This window comes from Vombatus ursinus, unplaced genomic scaffold (assembly GCF_900497805.2).
Source record: "Vombatus ursinus unplaced genomic scaffold, bare-nosed wombat genome assembly UNPS02014812.1, whole genome shotgun sequence".
Lineage (NCBI taxonomy): Eukaryota > Metazoa > Chordata > Mammalia > Diprotodontia > Vombatidae > Vombatus > Vombatus ursinus.
The window spans coordinates 66,218,292-66,231,930 of NW_020954590.1; the positions used below are offsets into that span (position 1 = coordinate 66,218,292).

Sequence of the window (13,639 nt, forward strand, 5' to 3'; positions counted from 1 at the left end):
TTGGAGCTAAAGAAGTATAGATCTGAATTTATAAAGAAGTCAGCACCATTCATTTTTATTATTGATCATTATTTCATTGAAGACAATATGGTATAGCAGAAAGAATACAGAATTTGGAGTCATTTGACTTGGGTTCATATTTTAGCTCCAACACTTACTATGTAATCCTGGGCAAGTCACTTAAGACTCTCTGGCCCACTGTTTCTTCATCTGTAAAATAGAATAATAATAATGGACTTGAATTGCCTACTTCACATCACTGTTATAAGGAGAGTTGTTAAAAATTATGAAGAACAATACAGATTATCCCTCTACAGGCTGCACTACTAATTGATCTCCATAGGACTTTCCCTACCTTGCCACAGAAATGTTGCCGTTGTTTGTCCTTCATTCTTGAAGAGGACCATGACAGCAGGAAGGTGATGCCATGACTTGCAAGTGAATTGGATTTAAGTGAGGGAAGGTTCTGCAAAATCACCAGCCTCACTTTCTGCTCCACAGCCATCTGGGTCCAGTGGCAAGATATAGATATAGATCAGGATGACTGGAGGTGGCCCCTGATGCAGTTGGGAGGCCTTGGTGTTTTTGAGCTAACTCTTTCCCGGGTCTCATTTTGACTGAGGCAATCCCCATTCAGTGATTAAGGCTAGTTAAGAAATGAAGCAAAGAATGGCTTCTTTCACTTTGTAAAAAAAAAAAAATCAATCTAGGAGGGGAAGACTCACAGAGTTTCTGGTCTAAACAGAAACAGTTGCTATTTACATTCACTGAGCCATTAGGGACCAAACAATGACCAGGTGGTGTTTGGACTGGAACCTATCATTGGCCAATCCACGAGAGCCAGAGTGATTTGGGTTTAAGGCATGGTCCTTAAGGAATAAATCTAACCCATAAACCCTTGCCAGATTTCATCAATCAAAATTTACATTCCTTTGGGCAGAGTACCCACAGGCAAGGGTATTATACCCTATGTAGACTGAGAGAGAAGAAGGAACAGAGGACAAGACAGGAAAGGAGAAGCTCACTCCACCATCACTACCACTACCACCTCCCTAACTACTTCTCACATTGGAAGAACTCTACGCCCTTGAGACCTCACCTTCTGATTGCCTGATTCCTCCCAGAAACTCTTAAGTTAAGGAAGAAGCCCAGGCCAAAGATGTCTTCAACCTTCCCTAGGCTGTACTGCTGACTCATTTCCCCTAGACTTTCTCTACCAAGACTCCATCTCAACCCCTCCCTTTTCGGTTCCCATTAGAATGTGAGCTCTTTGAGGGCAAGGACTACCTTTTTTTTCTGCTTCTACTTTTATTTCTATTACTTGTATTTCTGCTTCTAAGTGCTAAGTTCAGTGACTGACACATAGTAAGTACTTAATAAATGCTTGTTGACTGACTGACAAATGTAAGCTGAAAGGTTTCTGAGCTGGAAGTAATTTTAAAGGTCATTTAATCTAACCTCATTTTGCAAATAAGGAAACTGAGGCTGAAGGGTACTGTTTCAGAAATTTTAGTTCATGAAAATGGTGAATCAGATGAAACTCCTGAACAAGAAACTTCTTCTCTATTAATGCAGATCAGCACCTGTTCTGCAATTTAAGGAGTTGCTTGGGGCACTAAGAGGTTAGTTAACCTTTCCAGGGTCACATAACTAGTATGCATGAGAAATAAGACTTGAATCCCAGCTGTCATTACTCTGAAGCCAGCTCTCTGTATACTAGGCTGTCATAAAAAATATATATAGTGTACACATAATTTAATGTTTAAAGCAGACATTTCAATCATTTTCTTCCTTAAATAATTCTTTGAATCAGTCTTAATAGGGCCACCAGGAGAGAAGTGAATCCTTTAGTGTGATGGGTTTTTTCGGTGGCTAGAATATGAGGATAAACAGCTTGATCTAGGGGTTAGAGAATTCTTGGACCCAGATAGTAGATTTTTTTTATAGTTATGAGAGGTCTATTATAGCACATTTTGTGAAGGACAAAATTGACTAACTTCCTGAATCCATGAAGATTAGGGCAAGTGTGTTTGTGTGTGTTTTACTTGGGTAGAAGATGAAGGATCAAATATAGCACTCATTGTTTCCTCCTTAGAAAATGAACTCATTTTGACAGATAAATATTTTACAATAACAGTGGCTCCTTTGTAGATAGGAAAAAAGAGTTAGAAAAAGAATACTTGAGGGGGAAGAGGCAGAATCCAGCATCTCTCCATTTTTTAAAAGTGAGTCATTGTCAGTGTGGAAGGATGCATCTGAAGCTTTCTAAATAAAAAGTAACAAAGAGTATGGTATTGGGGTGCACAAAAGTTTAAATCTGTGTTATACGATTTCAGTCTGTTCTGTGCATATTATGAGTCTAATATTATAAGCAGGTATGTGTTACAGAGACTCCAGAAGACCCTCCTCTTTCTTCACAATGGAAATGGTGAATTGGTTCATGGAAACATACATTAAGTTGTATATACAACTTTTACAAAAATATTTCCTCTCAGAATGCATGATGAGTCCTTTCATAATGCTTGCGGGGGACCACGTCCTTTTAATTCTATGGAATGGAATGTATTAAGACTTAACTACAGAGATTGCTTCGAATAACATCACTTTTTATTGTTGTTTAATAGGGAAGGTCACGGTAAAATTTCAGTATTTGCTGTCAAAATGGCCTTAGCCACCCTATGTGGAGGAAAGATCATGGACAAATTAAGATGTAAGTCATTTCTTGTATTGTCCTTTTCCTAGTCAAGGTACAAACTTCCTGTCTATCTCTCTATAAAGTTTTCTCCTTTCCCTTCAATGTAATACCCTAACTTTATCCCAATCACAATTCTTTCCAGTACCTGTCAAAGTTGTTGTTTTTTTTAAGAATTTATAATTTAAAAAATATATAATTCATATTTTCTTAAGTGCTTTTTTTTTTTGCTAAAGTTGTACAATGTTCAACCTTCCCAGGTTTTTAGATTCTGGTTTTTGAACTGTTCACATTAAGTAATTATATGCAAACATAAATGCTATACTTCTGTATTGGAATTATTGTTATTGTTTGCTATTATTTAAACACAAATGATCAATTCTGCTTTTAATATTAAACATGCATTTCTTCAAATGTATTGACTTTTTGAGATTATCTGAACTATCACATAGCCTTATGCTTACAATGATAAGAACTTGAAGACCAAACTGTGATATCCTGCTATTTCAATAAATAAGCAGTAGAAATCACCCAACTATATTGCGAAATTTGCTCATCCCATATTTAATGAAAACCAAATAGGTGGAACTTTGAGGTGCATGTCCTAAGGCAGACTTTTCCACGGTATGGGCATAGGAATTATTTGGGCCATTAATTTCCCACCCCTGGAATAATGGCATGAAGCCTCCTTTTTTTAATATAAAAAACACATGATAGTTGTATTATTAGTATTTATTTGAAAATAAACATGCATGATGACAAAAAGCTAGTATAAATTAAATAATGCTTCCAAATAAGTTTCTATATTGTTAATCATAACAGCATCTACACAGTTTTTTTAAAAAAAATCCCAAATGCACGTTACACCTGTGTGTCAGACATACTTAATAAGTTGACAGAAGGTTTCTTTGCTTATTTATTATGCTTAGTTGTACTGAATATTTTGTTGAAGCTAAATAAAATTAAAAGGTGGTATGTGGTATTCTTATGGATTTATGGACCCCTTGTAATAACTTCCTAATCCCTAGGAGTCTAAAGTCTGCATTTTTGGAGCTACTGGTCTATACAGTTGTCCTAAGCAAGGTAGAAAATAAACTGAAATGGACAAAAGGTTGAAAAGAAAACTGGCCATTGGAACCTCCTCCTGTCTCCAAATACCATATTTTTGTCACTCTCATCCCTTGGTATCCATGAAGAAATCTATATTAGCATCAATTGATATCATACACACACACACACACACACACACACACACACACCCTTTTTTTAAAGTCACCTCAGTGACTCTTAGTTGCTTGCCCATCAGCTTCAGAGACTAGGTTATTGTGAGTTGTTAATAAACTGATATAAAGGGAAAAGAGACAGAAAACAGAAGAAAACCAGTTTGAGATATGCTTTAAATTAACCTGTTATTAGCCCAAGTGGAGAATAACCAGGACCTGCTCACAGCTTTCTCATTGTCCAGCAAAGACAGTTGGGAGGGAAAACAAAGAGGTTAAGGTCAAAAGAAGTAGAACAGCCCAGAGTTTTTCCTACTTAGGAGCCAGTGTAAATTCATAAAGTATTGAAAAGTCATTTTATACTCTTTTTGGGTGTTCAGTTTTGATTTTAGAATTAGACTAGATAAACTGAGGAAAGTACTCTAGTACAATGCCTAAATAAGTTAAAATGGTGGCATTAGAAGTTACAGCTGTAACTAAGATGGGATGACTAGGCCTTTGGCCCAGGGTGCTAAAATTTAGAGGGTATTCATAGTTCTTGCAGTTCTTTGGTAGCATTGAAATAACTCAACTTAGCACACAGTAAGGGTAATTTATTAAAATGGAAAACTATCAGATGACACCAGTTCCTTAGCTCCGGCACTCTTGCCAAGTTTCTTGCTAGCCTTGCCTTTCTGATCTGATTTCCCAAGAAGTGACCTCATGATATCTCTGCCCCACAGGGATCAACCCTTCCGCCATCATTTCAGGACATATATCTTGCCACGTGCCCTTGGTCCATTTTTGTGATGTTTCCCCAGTGTACAAGAATGGCTAATTACAGCTCTGGCTGCTAGTTATTTAAAGAAGTGCCTCACTATGAATCTAGAAGAATTTTCTTCAGGTTAAGGCTTGGCAAAATAAATTTAGATGTATTTAAGAATAGTAGGAGGAGGAAACTTTAACTTTTGGACTTCTCCCCAAAGCCTGTACCTAAATGTTGTAAATAGCTCTTTATTCTGTGTATATATCAAATATGTTAGAGAAAATCTAGATAGTTTGTTAGTGAAATTTATGAATGAGCTAATGTATATTTTGCAAAAGCTGCTCTAAAACAGATGAGTGTCAGTGTTGGTTCATTATGAAATATGGTTCATATTTAGAGCTAAAATAGGTCTTAAGTCAACTAATCCACTTCATTTTACAAAAGAGGAAACTGAGGCCCAGAAAGATTAAGTGACTTGTCAAAGGTCACATAACTATTAAATAGCAGAGACAATATTTGAATCTATGCCCTTTGACTCCAGAACCAGTGCTTTTTTTTCACTGTACCAGTGCGACTGCCTAAATGAGAACAGAGTTTGATCTGGTTAAGAAAGCAGTGGCCCAACTATTAACACCTCTTTCAGTCCCTTGGGCCAAAGAAGCCCAAGGGATAGCAGCTCACCTGCTTTAAAAAAGCAAGTGCTCAGTGAAAACATCAGAATATATTTAGTGAACAATTAGAGTCACTATTCTTTGACAGAGAGAATGAAGTAAATGGCATGAGTGCCATCTAGTCACCAAACTGAGTAACTGCCCTGATGTGTGCACCAAATTACTTATCCCATAGCAGTAGGACAGAATGTGACAGCAGCATGTCACAGTCCCCTCCTCCATGTGTGTAGACTCCAGCTTCTCAAGGTATAAGGGTAGCCTCAGAACAATTCTGATTCAAGAAACAAAAGTCATCTGCTCACTTCTAAAGTCGTTACTATCTTTTTTTTCTCTTTGCCCCCTGCTCCTCTCCATTGGCACCACTAATAACCTCAGCCCTTATTGTTTAGTTTACTTTTATTTCATATATTAGTCCATATACCAATAGCAATACTATTCTTTTAAGAGCTTCAAAAAGAGGATTGGGCTTTGGCAAATGACTGAGAATATAGAATTCCATTTCTTCCCTCTCATTTCTCCTCATTTTCCAACATTCTCAATTCAGGACATTTCTAGAAAAATTATTAAGCATTTCTATGTAGCTGATACTTTAATTATTATGGCAGATACAAAAGTTGATGACAAGGACAGGAAAGTCTGCTAGGGGAAGAAAAAATTTACAAAATTTACAGACAGTACCAAACTGAATATGATCAAGTATCAAAATGTAGAGTAGATAGTAATTATTGAGATGATCTTTTTAGATCTTTTTAACTCATTCTTCAACTTGATCCTTAAATTGAATTAAATATGGAATCCTCGGCCATGTAGCCATTAACAACATCTTTTTCTATAGGCCCTTGCTTTGCTGTTCCTTGGTTGAACTTACCCTCATAGCAAATGTTAACATTATTTGAGTTTAAATGACTTTGAGGTTTTTAATTCATTTTCCATTTTATTTTTAATTAATAAGCATTCATTTATTTTCCCTCCTATTTTCCTAATTTTAAAAAAAAGAAAAACATAACCCTTGTAACAAATATGCATAGTCAAGCAAAACAATTTCCCACCTTATCCATATCCACAAATGTACATTTCATTCTGTGTATTGAATCCACTACCTCTATGTCAGGAAATGGGTAGCATCCTTTACCACCAGTGTTCTACAGTCATGGTTGGCTTATTGCATTGATCAGAGTGGATGTACTTTTCTGTATTTAGTCTAATCAAGAGTGCCCAAAATATAGCCCAAAAAACCTAACCCTGTTTTAAAACTAAAAATAAGCCTAGAAGTCCAGAGCCTAAAAGAAATCAGAAGAGAAAGATACCTAGCATAAGCAAAAGCAATTAGGGACTACACTGAAATATTTAATAGGTATTATAGGTATTTAGATAGATATTTAATAGATATTATAGCTAGGAATTATCCAATTTCATTGGATTTCATGGGGATCTGTGTTAGGGCATACTATATTTGCCACTGGCAGACTCATCTAAGTAATATAAAAGCAGCAAGAGATGGGAGTGCATAAATAAGAGAAGTATCATTGGTAAAAATAGGGGCCAAAAGGTCAGTTTTATAGATTAAATAGCATTTTTTAACCTAAGAATTTTTTCAAAATTTGCACCTACATCTAAATTCCATTCTGAGAACTCCTTGTACAAAGATTTTAGTGCCACATGGGTCATGCTCTTTCTCCGTGACAAATGTGTAGAATAAAAGATCATATATGTCAGTCTCATGCCCTGATATGAGTGTTATCAAAAGGCTCCGTTCTATGAGAATGTTCCACTCCTAGTAAGCAGCCATTTAGGTGTATTAATTGTGCAAAGGTTGTAGTACAGTCATGCATTCCCAAGAGCAATTCTCTCCTGGTGAACTTCTATAGAGTATGGTGATAATATATTGAATAGAAGGAAAAAAAAGTCATTCATTTTCAAGGCACATTTTTACCGGTTGAACTCAAAAGAGCTTTTCAACATTATCTCATTAATCTTCATTAAGTGCACAGGTGCAGAGGCTGAGATAAAAAAGTTAAACCAGTTGCCTCTGGTTACAATAAAAACCAATGGTACTGCTGAAAATAAAACCTACAACTCTGATTACAGTCCGGTGACCAATTACTATGCTACTTTTCCTCTAAATTAAATAGGCCTAAAGAACCTTCTCCCAGCTCCATCCAGATAGACTTCTTATACATGGAACATAGAGGTTCACTGAGTTTGCCACCTCTATCAAATGTTAATCAGTTGCTTTAACTCCTTCTCATCTCTGCCCTTTATTTGCTTTTCTAGATGTCTTAAAAGCACAGAAAAGGTGGTTTTTATAGTAAAAAAAAATGTATAAACATTTTTCAGTAAATCTAGTGAAATATTTCACTAGATCAACAATGTCATGTACTCACATTTATGTGATTTCAAGGCAAAAAGTTGGTATAACCTGCTGGTTATCAAATTAGTCTAATTTCATTTGAACGATCTCCTGTCTTGTGTTAGGTTTCAGTTACCGACTTTTAAGAGAAGTTGCCCAGAAGAACGAACACTTAAATATTAAAATCAGATATATTTCCTTATTTTTCCAAAGCGTATTTTATTCAGTCATATCCCTTATTATTTTAAACAGATGTGATTGAATTAAGTAAAGTGATTTTTCTATATGTAAATTAAGTATCTTTTCTCTTATTTCCGTTAGATATTTTCTCAATGATTTCTGACTCCAATGGAGTAATGGTTTATGGGCGATATGACCTATTCCTACGGGAAGTCCTCAAACTCCCCACTGCGGTGTTTGAAGGTCCCTCGTTTGGTTATACAGAGCAGTCTGCCCGATCCTGTTTCTCCCAACAGGTAAGAACAGTGTGATTAAAGGAAAAGCATGTCATAAATGTTACCCCAAAACACATAAACTCATTCAAAACTTTTCCATCATGTCATTAATCTATGGTGTATTGTTACCAGCTTTAGGTGTGACCCTCCTCCAAAAGAACAGCTAAAACCAGTATCCCTGGGTGTAAAGACCAAAGTCCATGAGACACTCCTATCTTTTTACTAGCCTCTTGATTGGGGTTGTGTGGTACAGTGGAAAGAATGTCAGACAGCATCAGGAGGGCCGATGCTGGCTTCATATCTCAGTTCTAACATTTACTACATTTGTGACCAGGGGAAAATAACTTCACTAAGCCTGTTTCCTCATCCATGATAGGAAGAGCTGAGATACCTACCTCACAGACTTATTGTGAAGCTCAAGTGAAAGAACAGATGTATAGAATTCTCTGGTTTAAAGCACTATATCAATGTCAACTATTAATAGTACAGGAAACAATCAATTAGATTCAGAGTCTGGTCCAGACCGGCTTAGGGTAAGGGTTAGAGGAAAGAGAGGTTGAGAAAAAGAGACAGAGACAAAGACAGATAAGGAAGAAAGGAAATTTTCCAAAGAGGAGAAGGAAAGAGAGGAAGATTGAGATCCTTTTTCCCCCTTGTAGGGACAGTGGTACAATGCATATGGCTGCAGAATCTCAGAATTGGAAAGGCCCTCAGAGGTCATCTAGCCCAACCTATACCTTAAGAGCATCTAGTATAGTGTATGGCATATAGTAGGTACTTAATAAATGTTTATTGACTACCTGACTAACTAGAATCTCTTCTGTAACCTCCCCTTGTCTAATCTTTACTAGAACACCTCTGCTTCCTGACACAATGCGTTCTACTTTTGAACAGTTCTAAATATTGGGAAGTTTTTGCTTATACTGATGGAAAAAAATCATACAAACACAAAAGCTTGATGACTTTCAATAGAAAATAATGGAAATAATTAACCCTGATAAAGCTCTTCAAGATTTGCAGAGTGCTTTATGTATGTGTTCTCATTATCTCACTAGATGAGTTTCCTTACTTAAAAAACCCTAGTCCAGAAGCTGGTTGTGTATAAATGATGCTTCAACAGTTTCCCTGTCGATGTGTGATTCATGACTGCTCTCCACCTTTTGAAATAGATGGCCTCAGAACCCACCTGGCCTCTGGACCTGGGACTTAGCTATATCTTACTATGGATCAGAAAAGTACAGGTTCCAGGGATAGGGAACCTACGGCCTCAAGACCACATGTGGCTCTCTAGGTCCTCGAGTGCAGCCCTTTGACTGAATCCAAACTTCACAGAACAAATCTCCTTAATAAAAGGATTTGTTATACACCTGAGCAGCTCAGTATTTTTAGGGAGGCAACATGGTATGTTGGAGGTGGAATCAGAAAAATCTGTGATCAAATCCTACCTCAGACACGTAACTATCTGGGTGACTCAGGGCAGGTTACCTAGCTTCTCTGTGACTCAGTTTCCTATTCTGTAAAGTGAGGAGGTTAGAATGAATGGTCTTCAAGGTCCCTTTTGGCTCTCATTCTATGATCCTTGGGTTCTTTCACACTATGGGTGCTAGATCTAGAATGAGGGTCAAGATCAGGTCCTAGAAATAACACTCTGTGTAGCCTTGGGAAAGTAACAACCTCTCAGAGCCTCCACTGAATTGTCTTTTTACACGACTTTACTAGCCTCCACCACCACCCACAGGGTTGCTGTGAGTGTTAAATGAGCTTGTGTCTCTAAAGCCTTAAATCAGTGATACCTGTTATTTGTACTTTTGTACACCTACAGCCACTGTGTTAAAGTACACCAGTGGCAAGTGGATAGATACTGGGGAGATTTAGAAAGAAATAGAAAGACAAGACACATTTATTAGATGGAAGTAAAAAATAAATGGGATGTAGGCACTGTAAGGTGATTCTGTTCCCAAGTCTACCATGGTTTAGTATTTTTCAGTTTCTCATTGGTAAACAGCATTGTAGTTTTATGTTCAAATTCTGAATCATGTTAATTCTTTTTTCCTCTGTATTCTTTGGCTCATTTTTAAACCACCATTAAAATCAGTGTCCTTTTAACTCATATGAGATACTAGAATTCAGTCCTTGAATTGATTATTAGATTCTATGTTAATAATTATAATTATAGTAGCTGGGACTTGGCACTTTAATTTATAAAGAGGTTATCAGAAAAGTTTGTTAAGAATTTTGATGTTCAGAACTCTAAACACATTTTCCTATATAAACACTGTCATTGTGACCTATCAGATTATGAGGGTGCACTAGATTTGACCTATAGATGTAAAAGGCTGAGAAGAGGTTTGCAGGATGGATACTTAAACATCACCTTTGGAAATGGGTCTTTTTTCTGCTCCATTAGAACACAAGATCCTTGTTAGCAGGATCAGTTTTCACTTTTTCTTTATATTTCTGGCACTCAGCAGAGGCACATAGTAAGTGGTTAATAAATGTTTGTTCATTGGTACATTTTTTTTCATTTTTTTCATTTTGAGTCAAACTAAAGTTGACATAACAGGTATATTAAGAAAGTTTTCTCCCACTCTTGACTTTGTTCCTTTCTGATGCAGAAAAAAGTCACTTTGAACGCTTTCTTGGACACACTCATGTCTGATCCCCCACCTCAGTGTCTGGTCTGGTTTCCACTTCTTCATCGATTGGCAAATGTAGAAAATGGTAAGACTGACTCCTGGGCCAGTTTAGTTTAGAGAGAGAAGACTATAAAGTCGATGTTCCCTTCAATAGAATGTACATACCTGGAGGGCTGGAACTGTTTTTTGTCTTTATATCTCTGATGTCTAGACAATACCTTGCGTGTAGTGGACGTTTCATAAGTGTTTGTGAAATTCAGTTGAATTGACTATGTGCATCATGGCTGTGGATAGAAAACTGATATTTAGGGGTCATAGCTGTTTTTTTTCTTTTGAAATCTTTGTTGGTTGTCAGTCTTGATATGTTTTGGTATTATTGATTATGCTGCATTTATCTTATATCTACAATATGAGGAAAGTGTTTTATAAACCTTAAAGTAATGTAATTTTTTATTGTTATTTTTCATGAATTTGTGATGTCGTTGGTGAGGATAATGCCAGTATTTCTTCATTGCAATTTTTTTCATACCTTTCTTTTTTTCCACTATTAAATTTTATTTTTAATTTATGGAATAAAACAAGCATTTCTGTAACATAGTACAATAAAAAAGATGATTGCACATGAAACTGCATATTTACTATGGACAACTTGCTATTCCTTTCAAACATACAACAAAATGATCATGTAAATTTCTTTTTTTTTCCATCCCCCACCCCCTGCCCTAGAGATGACTACACAAATAGGGGTGTGTGTGTGTGTGTGTGTGTGTGCACACACACATATATATGTAAAATTATTATATACATCTATTTATCAGTTCCTTCTATGGATGCAGATAGTATCTTTCTTCATATGTCTTTAATAGTTAATTTGGGTATTTGTAAGAAAATAACTTCTTGAAAACTAGAATTGGGCAAATGGAATTATGTCTATACCTTTCTAATAATTCTCCATAAAGAACCTACCCAACATTCTGGTGGCCTTGTTCTTTTAATATCTCATGAATATATCTTATGCAGTATTTGGGCCTATCATCTGTAATCTTATGCTTGCTTGTTCTACCAACTCACTGGTTCCAATGATATTTGCCCTTAATTGTATCTCTTACAATACTTCGTACGTGAAAGCAATTATTGGTAATATGCCCCAAACTACTCATACCCAGCATGAGTCTTTCCATTGTCCTTTAGGATTCATTACACTTTCATTGTTCTGAAATTCTTCTGTTCCCTGATTCACATCCATATAGAATTTCTGAGAAGATATTGCTGTTAAAAAGATGGGCTTTTGTGACCGCAGGCAGTTCAGGATCATTGAAAGTGCCACACCGTTTCTTAAAAATGTGACTTACCTTGATCTCTTTTAGATAATTCTGGGCCCTACTTATTGTCTAGAACATATATATTGACCTGTGAAAGATATATTCATTATTATTATTGTCCCTGAAAAATGAAGGTAACCAGTTAAAAATGCAAAAAAAAATGGCCAAATACATTAACTAGTTCTGCTTCCTTTATGTGTTAGCTAGCTCATAATTGTGGTGCACAAAGATTATAATAAAATTGTGGGATCAACGTGTATTGTTACTTTGGAGATGTAATTTGCAAGGCTAGCACTCATGAAGCTATTTGTTTCTTCCTCAATGTTTGGCCCATAATTAAGGTAAGTGGTCACTAGGTGGATGGTCATGGCTTGGTTATGGCTTTATGTCTCAGACAGCTTGGCCACCCACAGGTGAGATGAACTGAAAGAAAACGATTAGCATGCTTTTGCATTCAATTATGCTTTTCCTATGAAAAATAAAATGCCTTATTAAAACAGCTAAGCATCAACATTAGCTACTAATACAATAATCATATTAGGAATCAAAAATTTAAAGCAGATTTAAATAAATATAAATTCCTGGGTATAATTAAATCTGTCACTCACCAATCTTTAACTGTTCTTAATACCCTAATTTTTCTTTAGGCTTAAGTGAAAACAGTTCACACTGAACAATTTGTTAACAGTAGTAACAGTCCCAAGCCATGTGCATGGTTTGGGTAAGCTTTTGCATTGAAAGACTTTGCAAACAGCTTTCCTCATCTGCCCCCATGGTTTCCCAGGCAGTCACAAGCAGGGATGTGCTGGTAAATGTTTAACAACAGACTCTCTGAAAGTGTATAACATACTTTTTAAGTTTAATCTGCTTTATTAACATTTTTACTCTCTTTAGGTCTCTTCAATCAACAAAATAGTATTTTGTAGCATTTTCTGACTTCCAAGGCGTAATGCTTACCCTGAAAATTCAGCAATCTTCCAGGGGTGGGGAATCTGCGACCTCAAGGTCACGTGTGGCCCTCTAGGTCCTTGGGTGCGACCTTTTGACTGAGTCCAAGTTTTACAGAACAAATCTTTTATTAAGGAGTTTTGTTCCATGAAGTTTGGATTCAGTCAAAGGGCCACACTTGAGGACCTAAGGGCCACACGTGGCCTCAAGGCCAAAGGTTCCCCACCCTTGAAAAAGCTGCCTCCAGCACACCCCTAGACAAGTGGATCTATTCACCACAATTGCTTATAAAACTATTAAAGGAATGGCTTTTCCCTGCTTTCTTCCCTGAACTTTTAGTCATCACATTCTCAAATTATGTGCATGGATTGAATAAGTTTAAAGGCTTAAGGCAATTTGATATCAAACATTTTTCTTACCTCTTTATACCTGGAGAAGCAAAAAAGTAGAAGTCCTTATCATATGGTATGTGTACACATAAGCATTAACCCTCTAAATTGTTCATTTTCAGTTAAAAAGAAACGTAATTTTCCTTACCTTTTTTTCAGAGTAACAGCTTTATCACTTGTCATTTGGTATTGATTTATGATTTACATAAAA

The 13,639-nt window shown here is 36.3% G+C and overlaps 1 protein-coding gene across 1 annotated transcript in view; it reads left to right on the forward strand.

Moving 5' to 3' along the window:
* LOC114053898 (dystrobrevin alpha-like) overlaps window positions 1–13,639 on the forward strand; it is a 339,518-nt gene that overhangs the window by 220,723 nt on the left and 105,156 nt on the right. The window contains 3 exon segments of the mRNA XM_027877016.1: window positions 2,625–2,710; window positions 8,000–8,154; window positions 10,749–10,854. Coding sequence (XP_027732817.1) covers window positions 2,625–2,710; window positions 8,000–8,154; window positions 10,749–10,854 — 347 coding nt within the window.